The sequence below is a fragment of the Solea solea genome, chromosome 21, assembly GCF_958295425.1.
Source record: "Solea solea chromosome 21, fSolSol10.1, whole genome shotgun sequence".
Classification (NCBI taxonomy): Eukaryota; Metazoa; Chordata; class Actinopteri; order Pleuronectiformes; family Soleidae; genus Solea; species Solea solea.
In genome coordinates, this window is record NC_081154.1 from 19057696 (window position 1) to 19079707 (window position 22012).

General features: G+C 41.6%; 1 protein-coding gene across 1 annotated transcript; it reads right to left on the bottom strand.

The window, feature by feature from the left end:
• Positions 1-163: 163 nt before the first annotated feature.
• On the bottom strand, positions 164-21241 carry LOC131448601 (1-phosphatidylinositol 4,5-bisphosphate phosphodiesterase delta-3-A-like). Its single transcript, XM_058621203.1, has 16 exons — positions 20946-21241; positions 16417-16472; positions 15906-16017; positions 12785-13013; positions 12515-12644; positions 11238-11463; positions 10729-10930; positions 9575-9719; positions 9263-9415; positions 8987-9130; positions 8723-8876; positions 8493-8609; positions 8184-8362; positions 4272-4407; positions 3993-4142; positions 164-3914 (listed from the first exon to the last, which is right to left on the bottom strand). The coding sequence occupies exons 1-16, from the start codon at positions 21037-21039 to the stop codon at positions 3766-3768; spliced, it is 2376 nt and encodes a 791-aa protein (XP_058477186.1). The 5' UTR covers positions 21040-21241; the 3' UTR covers positions 164-3765.
• Positions 21242-22012: the final 771 nt, after the last annotated feature.

Consider the following 22012-nt stretch of genomic DNA (forward strand, 5'->3'; position numbering starts at 1 on the left):
GAGTGATACCAAATCGTGATTACAGACTTTTTTAACTTTAATCAACAGTATTTTTTACAGTGCTATACATATATCCATATATATATGATTTATATTTGACAATGTATACAATTCACTGTTTTACTTAATTTAACAAAAAACTGGGCACAGAAGAAAACACAAATCATTTTCATCTTTATTAAGTTTCAAATATGTTGATACATCTATTGTATCTATTTTCTAAGCAGATTTTGTACACATAGAATCACAAAATGTAAAGCTCTACGCCGATGATACGTTTGTTTATTCGTCAAAATGCGAATTCAGTAATTTAAAAACTGAATATGAGTAAAAAAAAAAAATAACCTTAAACTTGCATATTACAAATACAAATGAACAGAAAAGAGAAAATAAAAAGGCAGAAATTCTACTTTTATTATAGTTTTTCACTCTTAAATAGTACATGTCATCATAATAACAATGACATTATGAGGTTCTTCAGTTTGTTCTGGTTTAGTTTAATAACTTAACAAAGGTCACTGTGTACATTTCTACTTGGTAACGTGTGTGTATATATGTTTATTACCTGGATACATAAGTGACGTCAGATTAAATTTAGCGTGCAGCTAATGCGGCACAAACAGTTACAAAAAAGTCAATAAAACAACACCAATATATTAAAATTGTAGTTAGAGTTGCTGATATCGTTGCTACATTTCCAAAAAAAAACATATTTGGTCTGAAACACTTCTTCTTACATGTAAGTGCAAAAACACCACGTTAAATTTTGGCAGAGGCTTCTTGGTAGCATGTCCTTGTTTCTCGTGTATTTCCCGTGGTGTCCAACTGAAACCCTGACCACAAGAGGTCACTAGTGACCAATTCTAACATCAGTCCACTTGTGTGCAGATCACATGGGACACACACACGCGTCGCCCATGGTGTTTGATCTCCCAGCTCCCGGTGCTGATTCAAGTCATACGATTGAAAAATATTCACAGTCCTTCATGTCAAATGTTTAAAATAAACAAATTGTGAACCGAAAAAATTTATAAAATTACTCTCTCAAATAAAATCTGTATAAAACCATTAAACATGATCATTTATAGTGGAAACTTGACTGAGTGAAATGTATGTATATACATGGTAAATTAATCATCACATTTTTTCAAACGTATACACATAAATCTTCAAAATCTCCCGCGACCCATTTGTGGGTCCCACCCCAGTGTTTGGGAACCACTGTCTTTTGGGCCGAGGGGACGGTAACAAACTGGCACAAACACAATCAGTCAGTTTTGACACATTATCTAAACACAAAGTAAACAACAGTGAAGCAAATTTATAACTAATTAAAAACAAAATTCTGCTACGAATCACATTCGTGTTTTACTGCATTCCATTTATATCGGAACTTGGAGGTCGGGAATTGGGAGGGACGGCACCTAAGTCGGGTTGCTCTGAATTGGATATCTAAGTCCATTGGTGGGGGCGTTCCCACGTATGACCTCGGAAATTTCCAAGTTCTGACTACAAATGGAACGTCTCAACTAGCGAGCTAACAGCGAAGCAAAAGTCTATAGTATATAAAAAAATGCTATGTGATTAATTATTATAAATGTTTACTTGAACATGAAACACAAAAGGCTACATTATAAAAGTATTAGCATACGATTATTTATATGATAGTAAGAGCTAGTTATTGTTTTTGTTTTTTGATGTACAATCTTTTAAAACAGGTTTTGCTTGTAAAATTAGTTTTAATCACGTTTTAATCAAGTTAAAATCATGTTCTTGTTAGACGTGATCTTAAGTACACGAGTGTAAACTCTGACTTAAGGGGAAGTCGCAAGCTTTCTCGGACAAATGAGTCCAAACTGATTTGGCTGCAGCTTCTGTCAGAGCATCGTTAGCATATGTGTGTATATATACTGTATATATATACGTATACCCTTCATTTATTAAAATTGAGTCAGCATTGGCACAGAATTTTCAGGCAGTAAAAATTGGCGTCGTTGACAGACGTTCACTCGTCGCCAAGAAAATGCAATTCCCCTAATGTGATTAAACTTCTTCCGTTTTTTATAGAAAACTTAGGTCTTACATTATCTAACCTTCACAAATTTCCTTCAGCTCACACAGCAGGTTTGAATATTCAAATGAAAACATAAGATAAATGAAAAAATTTTGACTTGTCTGTTAGAAATGGGACAAACTCTAGCACAAGACTTTGGTTGTGGACGTTTATAAATGGACACCTGCAGTCTGGATTATTGAGTTGACATTAAATTATTCAGTCTTGCTCTGAAAGTAAACCCATATAAATATATAAATAAATAAATAAATAAAAAAGAAAAGGAAATTCTTTCTGCTTTGAAGAGGAATGATCGGCTTGTTTTTGGCCCCTCACAAGTCCTGATACTGATTTACTCTGAAAGATAACAGAGATTAAAATAAATAATACTCCTGACTGAAGTTTAGAGCGTAAGAACAGACTCGGTGCAGAGAAAGAGGGCGGGGCTAAACCGGCACTCGTAGCTCCACTTCCTTCTCCCAGTAAACAAGCATAAGTGGGGACTTGACGAAATAAGAGTATGCGTGTCTGCCTCCACTACGCGATGTGTCTCCTTTCAGGCTGGTAATACTGGGCAGTTTAGCTGATAGCTAGGTGTTAGCACGTTGAGCAACATCAAAGAACTTCTGGAACCTTTTCAGACTTTTCTCTTCACTCTGAAAAATGTACCGGTCTGGATTTCATCCAAGTTCTTCTTGCTCTTTTTCTTCTTCTGTTATTTCCAGGTCAAAGTTTAGTGACATTTTTGTGTCTTATTATTTTATCAGTTGGGGGGTGAAGTGGCTCAGTGGTTAAGACCGGTACCCTGTGTGCGAAAGACATCATGGTCGCAAGTTCGACTCCACCCCTGGCTGATTGTACTCAATTCCATTGTAAGTCGCTTTGGATAAAAGCGTCTGCTAAATTACATGTAATTTAACGACTAAATATGTGGGTCAAATTATCGGCCATTGGTTACACCGAGTTCTAAGATTCAGCAGTAGCCCCAAAAGAACCTTTATTGTCCGTTTTTGCCAAACTAGCGCAATAATTCGTTTTCGTTTCATGTAAACATACTGACCGTGGTTGTTTACAACGCGTCGTTAAACTGTGACTAAGAAGGTGAAAATATTGCTTCTCTAGATGTTAGCTGAAAAGGTGGGTGGATACCAGGGCATAAAAAAGTTGATATTCTGCACCAACACTGATGTGTGACATGGTTATAAACTCGGGTTAGAGCAACGTGCAACTGCTCAACGATAGTCCACAACTTTGAGTCTGAACCAAATAAAGTTCTGCTACAGTCACAGCTGAGCTACACGAAGAACCCGCAGGGGAGTGTAAACGATCGGGGTGATTGCAAAAGTAACGGCTGGCTCTGATCCGATAACTTGGGGATGGGGACATCCCTAGATTCAAGTGATTGTCAGATTTTGTCTAATGAAGACTTGATTTTCCCTCCATGATTATGTCTCGATTACTCACCACCAAGGTCTGGAGACCAAGGCCTGGAAACCAGCTGCATATCCGTCTGAACACTGGCCAGAATCTCTGCTGTGCCATCCTCCTGTCCCCAAAGGTTTGGAGAGGTTTTTGATGGTGTTACAGCACTCAAGAGACAAGTTTACAACCTCTGAGTTTTACAGAAAGTCCTCTGGGCCTGAGTCTGGGTTTGGGTCTTAAATTGCCTGGTTTCCATGGTGTCTTCTTGTTGCCCGGGCAGAGGGAGGCGACTACAGCTGCTTGGCTCGAGACCTGGCCGGGGATTTTGCTGTCGACTTGCAGGGACTGCTCTGACACGGCCCAATGGCGATGTGGACAAAGAGTGAAGCAGGCGAGAGGTTAGAACCGTCCAACTTGAGCAGTCGGACATGACGATAACCTGCAGAGATGAGAGAGAGAGAGAAGGTAAAGAGAGCAAATGGTGTTTTGAAACTCAAGCTAGATCTTGTTAACACACCTGTGCGGACACTGGTGAATGGGAGGGTGAATTGTCCCAAGAAGTCATTGCTGGAGGTGTAGTCATGGTCTTCCACCAAGAAGCGAACCAGAGCCAAGTCAGGGACGTGGACGGTGAAGTTAAAGGTACAGTCCCATCGTGGATTAAAGCCTGAAATTAAGAAACAACACTTTTTTTATGAAGTAATTTTTTTTTGTCTTTTACAAGTGGCAAAAAAATGTCCTACAGGGACTGAACTCGTTTATTTGCTCAGAGGTAATTTGTCTGCGGGATATTTACCGTTGTTGTCAACGTGGTTAGTCTTCTTTTTGTTGTTGTCTATTGGAGCGCCATGGATCTCCACCCACACCTGAGGGTCCACAATGGAGCTGGGCTTGTCCCATTCTGGTTTAGGCAGCTGCTGAGCTGAAATAACCTGAAATTACACCAAGGACCCTCTTAGTTTCGTTGACATTACAGAGCAAAGCAGAGACGAGCAACTTTAACAACACTCCTGAGACCACTATGACACCATTAGCTATTGTTTTCAAGCAAATCCCAAAGAGGTAGTCCACTAATGGCGCATTTCCACCAGCTCTACTCGCCTTGCCTCGCCTCGGCACGACACGGCACGGCACGATTAGGTTGCATCTCCACTACAAAAAAGTACCTACTTAATGTGGGCGGAGTCATCACAGCACGGCTGAGTGAAACTCCGGTGACTTGTTTAATGCGGTGACTTCGTTTTATACGCGACATACACCCACACAAACACACACGAGTGACTAGTGACATTATTGAATTTGAATTGAATGACTTTATTCCTCCCCCAGGGGGGAAACACACATTCACAACAGCTCAGTTAAGAAAGGTGAGAATAGAATAAAAGTAAAAATAAGAATAAAAATATAGAATAAAAATAAAAATATAGAATAAAAATAAAAATATAGAATAAAAATAAAAATAAGATAAAATAAAAATACAATACAATACAATACAATAGTAAGACAATTACCAAAAGATAAAAAGTAAAAAAGATAAAATTACACTCTAATATAGAGTATTATCAGGGAAAGTGAGTGGACATTTACGAGGAGTTAAATATCCGAACAGCAGTGGGGATGAAGGACTTTCGGTAGCACTCTGTCCTACACTGAGGGTGCCGGAGCCTGCCACTGAAGGAGCTGCCAAGCCCCTCCACAGTCAGATGCAGTGGGTGGAGTGTGTTCTCCATGATGGAGGACACTGGATAACGGATAACTGGATAACGTCCTCCTCTGTCCCACCTCCTCCACCGATTCCAGCGAGCAGCCCAGGACAGAGCCGACCCTCCTGACCAGCCTGTTCAGTTTCTTCCTGTCCCGGTCCGTGCTGCCCACTCCCCAGCAAACCACAGCATAGTGGATGGCAGAGGCCACCACAGAGTCAAAGAAAGTGCAGAGTAGAGGTCTGCACACTCCGCTGTGAGAGACTCCGACTCTCACAGCGCTCCCGGCGACCTCCAGGTGAGTCAGTGCCCGGTGCTGCAGGTAGATGACGGCGTCATCCACCCCGATCTTCGGCCTGTAGGCGAACTGCAGCGGGTCCATCACGGAGCTCACCACCATGCGCAGATGTCTGAGGACCAGCCTCTCCATGGTCTTCATCAGATGAGAGGTCAGGGCGACGGGTCTGAAGTGGCTCGGCTCCTTTGCGTGCGCTGTCTTAGGAACTGGAACCACACAGGAGGTCTTCCACAGGACCGGGACCTTCTCCAGTCTGAGGCTCAGGTTGAAGATGTGCGCGACCACCTCACAGAGTTGGTCAGCACAGTCCCTGAGCAGTCTGGGGCTGATCCCATCTGGTCCCACAACTTTCCTGATCTTCAGTCGCCTCAGTTCTCTCCTCACCTGCTCAGTTGTCACAGAGAGGGGGATTGAGGGGGGGTGGGCAGCTGGGGCTGTGGAGGGTGGGGTGTTGGAGTGAGGTGTTTTGGAGGTGAGGACGGTTGGTGGATGGTGGCTGTAGACGCTGGAGAGCAGGCGTGTGAGGAGTGGGGGGCAGAGGTGGAGAGGGGAGGGGGGCCCTGATCGAATCGGTTGAAGTATTGATTCAGTTCAGTGGCCCATCGCTGGTCCCCCCCGGCTGTGACTCTGGCTCCACTCTGTCCATGACCTGTGATGTTCTTCAGGCCTCTCCACACATCCCTTGTCCTGCTCTGTCCCATCTGCTCCTCCAGTTTCCTCTTGTAGACGTCCTTAGCCTTCCTGATCGCCTGCTTGAGCTCCCGCTGGACTTTTTTCAGCTCCTCTCTGCTCCCTGAAGCAAACACCCTCTTCTTCTTGTTCAGCAGGACTTGAAGTTGAGGGGTCACCCATGGCTTGGTGTTGGCAAAGCACCGCACCCTGCGGGTTGGTTGACGTTCTCCTCACAGAATTTTATGTAATCTGTGAAACAGTCATTGAAGCCGTCGATGTTATCTCCATCAGAGAAAGTCTCCCAGATTGTTGTCTCGAAGCAGTCTCTCAACCTCTCCTTGGCTTCTTCATTCCACATCATTACAGTTCTTTTCTGTGCGGGCTGCCTCCTCACCACGGGTGTGTATTCAGGTCGCAGACGTATCAGGTTGTGATCAGAGCGGCCGAGTGGGGGGAGGGGGGCGGAGGTGTACGCACCCTTTATATTTGCATATAAGAGGTCCAGCGTCTTGTTCTCCCGGGTGTGGCACTTCACGTACTGTGTGAACGTGGGGAAAAAGGGGGAAAGCGAGGCATGGTTGAAATCACCATTTATGAGCAGGAGAGAGTTTGGGTGTTCAGTTTGCAGTGCTGACACTGAGCTGTGCAGCCTCTCACATGCTGCGGCTGCATCGGCTGAGGGAGGGATGTAGACTGTATACACAATCACATGTGAGAACTCCCTCGGGATGTAATACGGGCGGATGCCCACCGCAACAAACTCATTGTCCTTTGTGCAAACTTTGATGGAGACGTGCGCGGGGTCGCACCATCTCTCGTTAATAAACACCGCCACTCCTCCGCCTCTCCTCTTCCCAGCCACATTCCGGTCCGCACGTACCGTCTTAAACCCCTCCAGGGAAACGACAGAGTCCGGGGTCATCTCCGTCAGCCAGGTCTCCGTGAAGCACAGCAGGCTGCTCTCCCTGAAGTCCCTCTGGTGCCGGGTCAGCGCCGCGAGCTCGTCCGTTTTGTTCACGAGGGAGCGGACATTTCCCATGATGATAGATGGGATAAAAGGACGGAACCTACGTTTCCTCTCCTGTTTCCTCCGACCCGCTCTGCAGCCCCGTCTCTTCCTCTTTAAAACCATCGGAATTGTCCATTCCGCGTTGAGAGAGAGAGCGGTGTTGCGCAACACCAACAGCTGATCCCTGGTGTAAACAACGGATCCGCTGAGCGTGTCTGCCGACGGAGTTCCCAAAAGTGCCAAGAAGAGCATTAAACAAAATGCAAAAGTAATAAAAGTGGTCTCATTCTGCGCGTGGTGGCAGCAGGATTTGACCATTTTAAGGAAAAAGCGTGAAACACACCAGAAAAAAGGAGAAAAAAGGAGAAAAAGTAAGAAAGAAGGGAGAGCCATTGTAAGCAGCAGCTGCTCGGGCAGCGCCATCTTGAACATCTTGAACACCACACTTCTGTAGTTGTTGGAGATTAACCCAAGTTTTTAGGATTGTTAAGTAGTTAATTTATCTACAATTCGGCACTGTTCGGCTTGATTTCTGTCCACACGTCTCTGGAGTACAGCCTCCTACTCCACAGACTATAACGGCAGCGGTCTGTGGCTCGCGATCAGCGGCGTTGTCCCTAAATACACCAATCCACTTTAAAAGACTCCTGTTAAGAGATTAACCCACGTTGTTAGGATTGTTAAGTAGTTTTAAGTGATCTACAGTTCGGCGCTTTTCAGCTTGATTTGTGTGGGAGGTCTCTTCCTGTGACGGGACTCAGCGGCCGGCAGTCTGACCAATCATCACATAGTACCCGCTTTTAAGCACGCTTGGAACTTCGCCTGAGCAGGTACTAAAAATAGTACCTGGTACCAGGTACTAGGCTAGTGGAAACACTACTTAAACCGTGCCATGGCGAGGCGAGGCGAGTAGTGCCGGTGGAAATCCACCATAAGATTGGTTGTAAGTTTACTGAGTTCCTAGAAATCCAGGAACCTGCATTTCCACCAGTTCTGATTGCTTCCGAGGAGGGGGTGTCATCTTACCCGAACAGAGAGGAGTAAGGGACCATGACCGGGACCTCCGCCAACATTCTCCGGGTTGAAAGTGGTATCAGGCTGGCACAGGAAGGGGGGTTTGAGGATGTACCCGCATTGACCATTCTGCAGGAACCTTCCTTGGTTCAGGTCCATCTGCTCACCTGGAGTCTGGAAGTTCAAAGCAACTGCAAAAAACCCAGCACAGTTGTTTAAGCAGCATGAAATTACATTTACCATCAGTCGGACTAAAAAGTTGAATGTAAGGATTGGTTTCTGGTAAGTCTATGAAGTCCACTTGAAGATGGAAGCTCTCACCAATCTGACACCCTGAATTCCACATCTCCTGAGGGTTGAAGTTGGATGACTGGAGGCGCTGTCCCGAGGGGTAGATCCTGCTGAGCTGGTGACTGTTGTGACGCACAAAATACATCCCTGGAAGGCACAGATTAGGAAAAGGAAAGTCCAAGCAATCGTCATCCCAACAGTGAGTGACGTAGGAACACAAGAAGGCTACATGGAAGAGTCGTCACAGACAAACATCATACCTGAGTCCTTGATGTGCCTGAGAGCTTCACTTTCAGAGAAGGACGACATTTCAGTAGCTGGGCTCTTGGCAGCTTGTTCAAAGCTTTTAAAATGAACACTACGAGTGTAGACGACCAGGTCTGACAATTCTGGACTCAGCTTAGACCCACTAGTCTGCAAACGACACACACACCAAAAAACCAGTCACATACACGGGCAGAAAACCCTTAAAACCACCCAGAACAAAGTCAAGAGAGGGCTCCTGACTTTGTTTTTCTACGAACCTTCTTGTCCAGTCTCTTTGCGCAGGCCTTGCCTTCGCTCTTGCTGGCTTCCTCATCTGAGGAGCTGAAGTCAGAAGTGCTGGATGAGCCGTCCCCCACTGTGAGCTCCTTCTTCCCCTTCACAAGGATTTTTCCTTTGAGATCCTGCGGAGATGCAAGCAATAAAATATGCTTAAGCCTGATTTATAACCAGTGGTAGTAACTTGTTCCTGAGGAACTGACCCAACTCTGATGAGTGTGTGGACATTCTGATGACATGTAGATGTGTCTTCTTACCTCTGGACAGGGCAGGCTCTGAGAATCCCGATCTCTCAGCGGTTTGGTGAGAAGCTTGTCACCCAGGATGGATCGCAAGTGTTGGGCCATCACCACCTGCTGCTCTATAGAGCAGTGGTTCTCCAGGGACAGGATCAGAGGGAATGGAGACGCCTGGATGAGAAGGTACAACGTCAGGGGAAAAAATCTAATTTGACCGGAGGAGTTGGGGGTTGAATGACTGACCTACCAATCTACCTCCGGTATCATCTTCTCTCTTATCACACATAAAAGTTTATCATGAGGTAAAATCTTAACTCGTAGGGTACTCACTTTAAAAGCGTACTCATTGATCGTCTTAATGACCTGGATGAACGGTACTTTGGAGGTGAGTGTGTGTCCATGGTAGATGACGGGTTCTCCTTTATCTCCGTCCCAGCAGTCCAGCTCCACACAGCGACATCCGTGAATCAGAGCCCTGAGGAAATATGACAAACAAAAGCTTGTGTAGGTCCAGTGTGTAAGAAGTAGTGGCATCTAATGGTGAAACTGTGGACTGCAACCACTCCCGTTCCCAAGGACTTTTTGGTAGCCTTTTGCACCCAAGAAAAAAAATGTCATTCTTCATTTGTTTAGTAAGTTTCCACTTTAAAATAAACACGCTTTGGCCGATCACCATTGCTCTCCATAGATTGACCTAAGCTACTGACCTGTACTTCTAGTACTAGTCCCAAGCCTGGATAAATGGGAAGGTTGTGCCAGGAAGGGAATCAAATAAATCTTTGCCAAATCAAATATCACTCAGGTGATGCGTTCATCTAAACCTGCTATCCTCACCTATTTATTTACCATTACCTATGCCCCAGATGGTGACTCACTGGGATCCATCCAGCTTCTGCAGCCGCTGTTAGTTCCCCGATCAACTAGAATTGAGTTCACAGTCCTTCCATGTTGGCATGACCCACAAGACCCTGAGCAATCCTCTTTTAGGACAATTTGTTGACCCTGTTTTTCTGGGTTTCCACTGTGGTTGCTGTAGTGGAAAGAAACATTACAGGTCCAATAAAGACTTGGTTTTTCACAGGCAGTGCATACCTCGGCCCCAGGTTCCTTGCAACCAGTCCAAACATCAGTTTCCCAGAGTGTAAACCTGGTTGAGAGTGATCCAGACCTCAGGCTGACAAGTGTCCAAAGTACACAGCAAAATATGAAAGGTACCACTCTTAAAGTTTAGGGAGTACTCTGTGGGTGGCCCAGTCAGAGCCTCAACCTGAAATAGCTATTTACACCCACCATATAAAACACAATCTACCTCCACAGCCACAACCAGTGAAGGTCGTTCAGGTAGTGAAGAGACTCCACAGTGTCACCATCTGGAAACTTGTTTAACCATGGCCTCCAAACTAAGGCAACCCAGACAATAATTATGTGAGAGATTTGTTGCAGTGGAGGCATCAGCACTTAAAACAGAGTAGTGTGTAGCTTACCGGATGTATGGCTCGGTGCTGCTTTCCCCCGTGAGCTGGTCCTTCGTGAGGTAAGTGTTGTGGGACGAGGAGATGAAGTAGTGCGACAGTGGACGCTTCATATCCTGGTAAACACGAGAATGTTCCGGGTTAAAGACCCAGTTCTCCTTGGACAGCATGTACATGGTGAAGCCATTGGGCGTCATGAACTGGTTCTTCTGGGCTGCGCTGGGCAAAAGGCACAAACAAAATAAGGACACGAGACGGACGGTTTCTGGTCAAAATGCAGTTTGTACAAGACGAATGATTCATTGGCAAACCAACAAGCTTAATGCAGTAGTGCGTCTCCATGAAATTAATTTTATGTTGTGACTACAGAGGGAAGGAAGAAGCACAACCGGTACATAGCGCTAGTAAAGCAAGTTGGCATAATCACAATATCCTTAGAAGTTATGCACTGCTACTTTAAAAGTAAGTTGTCAGTTTTAATGTTGGTACTTTTGGCAGATGTTTGTGACTTAGCTTCGTACCCCACTCGTTAAGTTCGTATGAGAGTATGAGGCTTTGGGCGTGGATGAGTGAAGCGTCCTCCCCCTGGTCCTTCAGGAAGTCCCTCAGGTCCACGGTGGAAAGCACGCAGCCATTTGCAGAGTAGCGGATAAACACGGCATCTATCTCTGGTCGCCGTAGCAGCTCCCGGCAGAAAACCTCAATCTCTCCGTGGTCCAGTCGGCCGTCTGCGGACCGGTCACATTTCTGACAGAAAAATAAAGGAAATACTCGGTCAGTAAAGTCAATGTGGTGGACTTCAGCATCGTCCGTCTTTACCCGTATTGCTATTTAACTAAATAAGGGAGTGTTTTAATGGAAGTTTTTAGATACTATGTGTTTTTAAGGTTTATTTTTCCAATGCTTTAATTAATGTTGAAGCACGATATAATAAAGTATTCTCTCTGAATTAGGTAGCTGAGGGTTTGTATTCTTGCTTTAGCTTCAATTTAGAAAAAAAATAAATCCTTTTCATTTAGCTAGTTGACACAAAAAAGGAGGGTTAGCAGTTAGCTTGAGGTTTGTATTCTTGCTTTATCTTAAATTCAGATTGAAATCTTTCTTCATAGTTAGCTAAGTAATGAGAAAAGATGAGAGGCTTAGCAGTTAGCTTGAGGTTTGTATTATAGCGTTAGCCTTAACCTCTTCATTTGACACAGTCGTGTTGATAACAATAACATTGGTTCCTATAAATTAAGTACAATTCTAATGTGCTAATTTTGCAAATAAAATGCAAAACATTTTTATACTTTAGTATTTAAAGATTCAAGAGACATTTTCTTCAGTATAATTTGCGATATTTTCCATTTTGACCTTTAAATAATCCAAACCTCTTCAGATTAAAAGTTTTTTTGCATAATCCAATATATATAAATAATAATTACTAAAAGTTTACCAGGTATCTTCAGTATTCAGTATTATACTGCGTTTTAAATTTGACCAAACCCTCTTTCAGTTTAGACACTTTATAGACACTAATTTATTTCACAATATAAAATAAAATAAAAAAATTATTAGATATCAAATATATATTTATTACAATTTTTTATTGTTACCTACGTAGCCATAAAGAAGAATATTTAACCAAATGAATATGAAAAACTATTTTAAAATAATATAAAATGTACTAAATAAATAAATATTAAAATAGAAAATGTAATCTCTATTTATTTCCACTCACATTTACACATGTGTAGAACCTTATTTATTAATAAAGAATTAAAAAATATAATATATTAGATGATTTTTGTCCATTCACCTGGAAGAGGCTGCGGGCGTATTGATCGCTCAGATCAATGTTGATCATCTGCAGCAGTGTCTGGACTTCGTCGTAGCTCATCTTGTCGTCGTGGTTCTGATCGGCCCGACTCAGGTAAGCATGGATCCAGGTGACACAGACACAGTTAAGGAAACAGCAACAATAACATCAAGTTTAGACGTTCATATTAGATGCTGTCACTCCAGTTTGGACTTTACTGGATCTTTTTTACAGTGTAAACTAACTCCACATGGACATAAATCAGGATATTGGTCGAGTTTCTCCTTCTGGGTCATGTTCTCCACTCTCCCTTGCAGCGTCCGGATGCCGCGGGCCCACTGCTGCGCCTCCTCCTGGCTCTGGCAGAGCAGATCCAGGCTTTTCCGAGGCCCTTTGAAGACCACCGTCAGACACCGGCCCTCGGGAACCGAACCGTTCAACTGCTGCATCATCTCCGAGTGGAAACCCTCGCGGACGCACTCAACCTCCATGATAGAGACTATGGAGGGAAACAGAGAAGTCACGTCACATTCTCTGCACCAACCTTTTACTGTTCATTACGTTAATGGAACATTAGTCACCAATAAAATTCTTACTGCGGTGATTTATTGATCCGTGGCATCCATTAGTGCAATGAAATACAAGAGCTTGGATGGGAAAAATGTTTTTAAATCAAATTTATTTAATGTGAGCAAAATGTACTTTGGACAACTTTGCCTGCTTGTAGCAATGACCGTCTTACGTAAGCATGACATGACAAAAGTCATCCTGATCTGTTAAGAAGCCACTATCAAATTTTGGTCAAATCCTATGAGTTTTGACAGAGACATTTTAGTTTAGTTAAATAGATAGTTTCACCCATTATAAGAGAGTGGGATTATTTGAAAATTTGATCACGGTTTGTGACGTCATCTGTGGGTGGATTCTCAACAAAATTGAATGGGAACATACTTGGATGATCACCTACCCGTTACAGAAAATTTAGATTGATTGACAGGAAGTTACAACAAACTTACAAAATAAACCCATGCCAATGAAAACAGAACGTCTTTGGTGGAGGTAACAAGACAGACTGTGTGTGTGTGTGTGTGTGTGAGAATGGAAACAACGTTATCTCTTTTCTATTTTAGTCCTCTGATATTCCAAACAGTCTGTCTCTATCTCGCTGGGGACACTTGGTAAATAAAGCAGCTTTAAGTTAAGTTCACATGTAAATAAATAAGAACATGAACTCTGGATTAAAGTGGATTCATCTCATATAACTTCACTTATTCATTATGAGCAAAAGTTTTCATGATATGTCGCCTGTCCCGGCTTCAAAAGGGAATGTCTTTTTAAAGAAAAAAAACCCTCACTCCTCTGAAGTGAAACTGCTGACGTCTTTTTCGTCCTCGCTAACCTGCGATTAGACGACGAGACGTGGCTTCATTATGAGGTTCAGAGGCTGATGTTAGCGTGGACCACACATTCAGATTAGACTGAAGAGTCTCTGCTTTTTAATCCTATTCACTTATAATCTACTCTTTTATTACGGCTCAGAGAGTCTAGGACCGGGAGAGATGAATTTAACCCTGAGATTATCACATCAGATAGCATTTGAATAAGAATCTAATTTCTTGTAGCTGACATAGCTCAAGTTAGCAGTTTCTGAGTATCTGAGTATTTCAGTATGCACGTATACTCTTTAGATTTAGATTTATTACAAGTTTACAGTGGGGTCTAAGAAATATTTTAGCGCTCTACCATTTTTTATTTCATACATTTTGTTTTAGATGTCATATTTGCTAACTAGCAATGTCAGCTAACAAACGTAACCATTGTAGCTCAAGTTAGTCGTTTGTAGCCAAGTTCTAACGTCAGCTGATACTGTCGTTGACGTGTTTTGCTTTTTACAGTTATGAAATGTTTTATATTGGACAGTGAAAATGCTCCTGTAGCTCGGCTAAAACACTTTTGCTGTGCTTAGGATAGCTCAATTTAGCAGTTTCTAGCCGAGTTCTGGTCAGCTGTTACTGTTGTTTACATGTTTTTCCTTTATTGTGATGGTACATATATATACAGAGAGAGTAAGGACAGTAAGGACATACTCTGTTTTCTGGGAAAATGACGCAGTCTTTTGTTGAATTTAAAGGATCCTAAACACTGTGACATCCTGAAGGATCTTTGTTTGACTTTTGTTTAAAGTTCAAAAGTTAAAAAAATGTTGTAAAGGTTGAACCTAAACATTTAACGTTATGATTTCAAACAAGAAACTATTTTTAGTTTCTACAGTGAACTTGCGACAGTAAACTCTGCAACTCAGCAGCTTGTGTATGTCTATATTTAAGTAATAACATGGACGCACAGGGCCTCCGTACATGAAACGATGTAAACTTAGCTCCTTCAAGCTGCTCAAATCATCCCTTTGAGAGGCTCCGCCCACTCAGAAGTCAGGTTTGCGAAACATGGACGCACCGTGTCTATTTATGTCAACGCTAAATGCTACCTACACACACACACACTATCTGAAGGGTCACACCCTGATTATAGAGCTCATCTATTTTCGGTCGAACATGGCCTCCCGGGCTGCTGTAGTTGAAACAGTCAGATTATAGGACATGATGGGATGGAGGGCGTCGCCGTGGAGACTGTGGTTGGTTTGTAAGACTTAAAGACTCTCCATAAAAAAACCCACAGGTTTGACCTCCACCCCCTGCAGGACACGGCCTTTAATTACCACATGATTAGATCTGTGTGTGTGTGCGTGTTAGTGTGTGTGTGTGTTATTGTACATCAGATAACATTTGAATAAGAATCTAATTTCTCCTCATATACAAGAAAAAGACTCCACATGGTTTTAGACAATGATTTTGTCGATGTTTACAAAAACAACAACTAAAATCCCCCTAAAAAACCTCCAAGCAGGCGTCACAAGACGGAGTTAAATGCACATTTTGCAGTTTGTGTTTTTACTTTTATATTGATATTTTCTACATTTATATATAATATTTATGCAACTTGTTGTATTGTGAAAGCTTTGTTAACCAATGAAAATATTTAAATACAAAAAAAATCCATGAACTAAAAACCATAATGCAATGATGTGAATTGTTAGCATAACGTACGTAGCCACACTCTCGCTGGGCTTTTAAAAAAATATATTCACAGATTCAACCTTTGATTCATCAATAATTCAAGAGATTTATGTTTTTTGTTGGTTTTTTTTTCAATTCTTGATTAAAAAAACTTTTAATAAATAACCAAAAGGAATGATTGATTCTCAGTATATATTCACAGATTCAACCTTTGATCAATCATCGTGTTTTGTTTTATCTTGCTGTTTTCTTAAATTTTAAATATATGAAAATAACGATCATGTGACTTTGTTGCCACGGTGTAAACATGCACTCACACGACTGCTGCTCTTTGGCTCGACTGGACGTCTTGTGGGACTGACACCAGACGGTGACGCCGTCCTCCAGCAGCTTCAGCGTCCGTCTCTTCTGCCAGCGAGGTGAGCGAACCTAAACACACCATCAATAATCAATCAATAACATCACACAATAACAAAGAAATCTCAAAATCAGACTTCAGCATAGAAAAGACAGTCGTCTGCATATCGACATTTCACAAAAGGTGCATTTATGAATGATAAAACACTGTTAGCGCTCCAGAGTGAAACATTTACAGGGGTTTACCGGCAGTCTATGAATACATTACCTATAAGCATGTTTGTACACGTGTATCATTGCTTTAAGATTGTAGCCTAACGATATGAAGTTTGCATGTATTTTAGGTCAAAGCCTTTCTGTTTGTTGTCATTTGCAGCCTCACCATTAATTGTTACACTCTGGACATTTCAGTGCGATTAAATTCTAACAGCTGTGAACTATCAGTAAGTATTATTTTTTATTTTTAGATACCTTGACCATACTGGAGCCCTGCAACATCCTCTTCACGTCTTCATCCTCCTGAACTCCTTTAAAAACAATAAAACAGACACATCACTTCACTGTGACTGAAGACACAGCAACAGCAGTTTAATCTGTGACCGAGGAGAATGTGAGGAATGTGACTTATCTGCGTGTTTACTATCAAGGGAGGACAAATACAAATGGAGTCTGTGGCTCCGTACCTTGTTATATGCACTGAATTATGTGTGTATAATGTATGTATGCATGCACATACGTTAGGAGAAGATATTAAATGTTGTTTATATTAAGTCTGTGATGTCTTAAGAACATGTTCACATCTTTATTTGATGGAAACTTTTTGTCCACCACTGGCAGCCGTGTTCTCACTGAGAGCGAGCCTACATTTCTCAGGCCGGTTCTCAGCAGCAGGGGGCGCTCACAGCCCAGTCAGCTGTTAGACTGTGTCTCACATCGAAAAAAAAAAAAAAAAAACCAAAGCAAGTTCCTTCCTCTCTGCAAAAGGATCCAGTGTAGTAGAAGTGGTACGATGTTGTCGCCTTTCCATATTCTGCTGAGTCGTACGCTGACTCAGCAGCTGGAACAGAAGAGCTCTGTGGGTTGAGGAACGGCTCAAGTCACACTGAAACTGACACACACACACACACGTACACACACACACACTGCAGCTACTGTAAATCAGGAATTGACTGAGCAAACTGTCTGTGTTTGTCTTAAAAACACGCTGTGACCTCATTAAAGTGATTGACCTCCTCCACACTGTGATGAAAGACGCAGGCGTGTGACCAGCAGCTGCTGCTGCACTGCGACGTCGATGTGAGATAAAGTCCAAACACACAGAAAACACACTCTGCTGTGGTTGTTTGAGGTTCTGACTCAAGTCACAGAGACTCACGCTCAGTGAAAACACACAGGGAAAAACTGACTTTTTTAACCACTTAACAAAAGACACCTAATAAAATCTACGTCAGTTTAAGTCTATGATATCTTAAAAACATGTTCATGTCTTTATCTCACTGTTTTCAGCATTTACAAACAGGAAACGGAAGTTTGTAAACCACTCACTCTCCCACACCAAAGTCCATTGAGAAAACCAGCGATTTTAGCTCACAGGGACACAGGAGCTGCTGGTCTACTGCTGCCTCGTGTGGTCACTTTGTGTCACTGCGTTAAGGCTAAATTAAATAATTCAAATGCCGAATTCATAATACAACACATTTAACTTACTGATGGAGGCATCAGTGGATCAACAACTCCTGTGTCTCTGTGACGTTGGATCACTGATTTTTTCTATGGTGTCGGGGAGTGAGCGGTTTACCCGGCAACTTCATCAATATGAAAAGCTCTGACCATTTTGACACACATTTTATTGCCCAAACTCTTTCACACGGATAAATATTCATCTAAAAGCTGTCATCTAAATCGTGGTGTTCCCGAGGGATCATATTTAGGCCCGCCCACTCTCTTTCACACTTGTTTTATTTATTGCGTTTCTTTACAGCGTAGACGGTCGTTTTTTTAAAAAGACAACAAAGTGCAAAAAGTGACACTTTCTGCAGCTGCTGACGAACGACACGACAAGCTTAAAAACACATTTTTTGTGTTGAAGTGGAAATGGTGTTCAAACACACTGACCTGAGGTTTCTGTAAACACAGTTGTGAGCAGAGGAGCAGTGTTTACATTATGTGTCTCTGAGCCTGTTCTTCTGGAAACGTCTGCGTTTACTGACCAGCTGCTAAATAATGTCTTATTTTAGAGAAGGAGACCACAAACGCCACGCACACACACACGCTGTGTCCCTGAACGCCTCGTTCATCCACGCTTCGCTGTGTAAAACTCATCTCTGTACATTTCCTCTGTTTAACAGCTGTTTTCATTGGGACCACTAACGCTATTTTTATATTTCCTCTGTATTTTATTTAATTGTATTTAGGGCAACGACATTTAACCACTTCAGTGATCTATAATTATGAGATGAATCTGTTTTTTAATCTGTTTTCTGATTAAAAACAGGTTTTATGATTTAATTTTCGAAGTTTTCTTTGCTCTTGTTTGTACGTAAACTTAATATCTTTGTTTCCTTTAAACAATAAACAAGAAAACAAGAAAAACAATAAACAATATAAATAAATGCTACTTTTTTATATTTATATAATATTTTTCCATTAAAAAAAATAAAAATATATATATATATGTATATATATACCCTAACCCTAACCCAAAACAAGACGACGCAAATCCCCACTTTTGGATTAAAACAGGATTATCTTATTTTGTTTTATCTTATTTAATTTAGCAGTGAGTCAGGCAGCGCGTTGCCATGACGACACACACAGGAAACACCGTGGTGTCACCACCTGTTCTTAATTCATTGGAAACATTTTGTTTGACAAACATGAACTCCATTCATCATTTGATATTTTAGAAAGATTTCTTTAAATATATTTATATATTTTATATAATTTATTTTATTATAATATCATAAAATAAAAAAGCTTAAATGTGGCTTTAGTTATGTGTTTTTCATATATATCACATATATATGTACTGTGTATATACAGTAATATATTACATCTATATCGCACATGCATAAGAACTGTACTGACAGCTGACTGTATATATGTATATGTGTGTGTATATATTGGATGGATATGTTGCCAGTATGTATCAATATATGTATATTTTTATATATATGTATACATACAGTGCTCAGCGTAAATGAATACACCCCCTTTGAAAAGTACTATTTTAAACAATATCTCAATGAACACAAAAACTATTTTCAAAATGTTGAATATATATAAGTTTATATAACATCTGTTAAACTTAAAACATGAAAATAAGTTCAATAACATAACTTAGATTACACATTTTTCAGTTTTACTGAAATAAGGGCGATGCAAAAATGAGTACACCCCACAACAAAAACGACTAAACCTAGTACTTTGTATGGCCTCCATGATTTTTAATGACGGCACCAAGTCTTCTAGGCATGGAATAAACAAGTTGGAAACATTTTGCTACATCAATCTTTTTCCATTCAAGAATTATCTCTTTTAGAGACTGGATGCTCGATGGAGAGTAATCCTCAACTCTTCAGAATTCCCCATAGGTGTTCAATTGGGTTCAGATCAGGAGACATACTTGGCCACGGAATCACTTTTACCCTGTTCTTCTTCAGAAATCCAACAGTGGCCTTCGATGTGTGTTTAGGATCATTGTCATGTTGGAAAAGTGCGCGACGACCAAAGGCACGGAGTGATGGTAGCATCTTTTCTTTCAGTATAGAGCAAAACATCTGTGAATTCATGATGCCATCAATGAAACGCAGCTCCCCGACACCAGCAGCACTCATGCAACCCCACATAAGGACACTGCCACCACCATGTTTCACTGTAGGCACCATGCATTTTTCTTTGAATTCCTCATCTTTGCGACGCCATACAGTTTTGAAGCCATCAGTTCCAAAAACATTTATCTTGGTCTCATCACTCCAAAGTACAGAGTCCCAGTAGTCTTCATCTTTGTCAGCATGGGCCCTGGCAAACTCTAGGCGGGCTTTTATGTGCCTGGGCTTTAGGAGAGGCTTCCGTTGGGACGGCACCCATGCATGCCATTCCTCTGCAGTGTATGCCATATTGTGTCACGGGAAATAGTCACCCCAGTTTGGCTTTCTACTTCCTTGGATAACTGCAGTGAACTTGCATGCCGATTTTCTTTGACCCTTCTCATCAGGAGACGCTCCTGTCGAGGTGTTAACGTCCGTGGACGACCTGGACGTCTCTGTGAGATGGTTGCAGTTCCATCTTTTTTAAATTTTTCTACCACTTTTGCTATAGTATTCTGACTGATAAGTAAAGCTTTGCTGATCTTCTTGTAGCCTTCACCTTTGTGGTGTAAAGAAATTATTTTCTTTCTCAAGTCTTGAGACATTTCTCTTCCATGTGGTGCCATTGCTAACAACATGAAATGGGAAGGGGTTTATAGTCAACTGTCTGCTGGACACCTGTGTGATGAATAGTTAGACTCACCTGTGGTATTGTTAAATTGGACATTTGTAGTCTAAAATTTAGCCTTGCTACAGAGACTTTCAGTGGGGTGTACTCATTTTTGCATCACCCCAATTTGAGTAAAACTATTAAATTTTGTTCTCTAAGTTATATTATTATCCTTACTTTCAAGTTATAAATTAAACAGATGTTAAATAAAACTTAGTCTTGTCAACATTTTGCAAATTGTTTTTGTTTTCATTGAGATATTGTTTAAAATGGTACTTTTCGAAGGGGGTGTACTCATTTACGCTGAGCACTGTATATACATTTATATGTGTGTGTGTGTGTGTGTGTATATATATATATATATATATGTGTGTATATATATATATATATATATATATATATATATATATATATATATATACATATATATTATTTACGTTGGGATAAAACGTGTTTTTCTCTTTCATCACATTTTATCACGTGATTGATTCCTGAAGCTGAACCGATATTCGATCACTTACCGAGATTCCTCAGAGGATCGATGGCCTTTAACTGGGACGTCCCGGCTCCTCCGTTCTTCATCGCAGGAGCCGCTTTCTTCCTGCTGCCCAGCATGACTACCTCCTCTGGTGTGACCGGGCTCCTGTGCTCTGTCTGCGGCTGCAGACTCGGGAGAGTTCACGGTGCGGAGCTCCAGGTTAAGCAGGAGGAGGACGCTGCTGATCTCCTGCTGCTGATGCTGCTGCTGACGATGCTGCTGCTTTTATCCTGGAGGATCAAGAGCAGGAGGAGGAGAGAAGGAGGAGAGCAGGAGTCGGTGTAAACCTCCTCTCTGATGACGTCACTGAGACGCTCAGCCGAAAAAAACACGTCAAAACACCCACTGTGGAGTTAACACATTTCCGGCTGCACTTCAAAGTAAAAGTCTTTACATAATTTAAATGAAGGGAGAATTCGATTATATTATTATTAAGTTATATTTTTATTCATTTTATTTTGTTTAACATAAAAATGATTACCAATGTGTATTAATATGTTAATATGTATGTAAATGTGGAATATGTCTTTTATAATAGTGTTATTTATTCTGTATTTATCTTTATTGATATTCATATTAAAGAGGACATATTACACACATACGCAGCCAATTAACGCTGCATTTTTGTGTGTATCTGCGTCATTACCTCGTTTATAAAGCCCTAAAGTCCATAACAATCAGTTCAGCCACTGCTGAGAGCGCAGGGTCTGATTGTTTTCCTGAGCTCTACGAAGCGGAACAGCACTTCTGTTGACTAGTTACGTAACTGGTGAATTTCACCACTCCTCTAAACAGCAGCGCCTCCTAGTCCGGGCACATCCAGTGACGTACTTTCAACCGTAGAAGAAGAACTACTCTTGTTGTAGCTGCTGAGCTCCGTACAACCGATACGCTCAGAAGCTCCAATGAGAGTAGTTCTTCTTCTTCTTCTACCGTTGAAAGTAACAATATAAAGCAGGACACAGCACCAAACTTCACCTAAACGAAGGAGCAGTGCCAAAAATACGTATATAACTGTCTTTGTGTTCTTGTTTTGTCGTTTAGCATTAG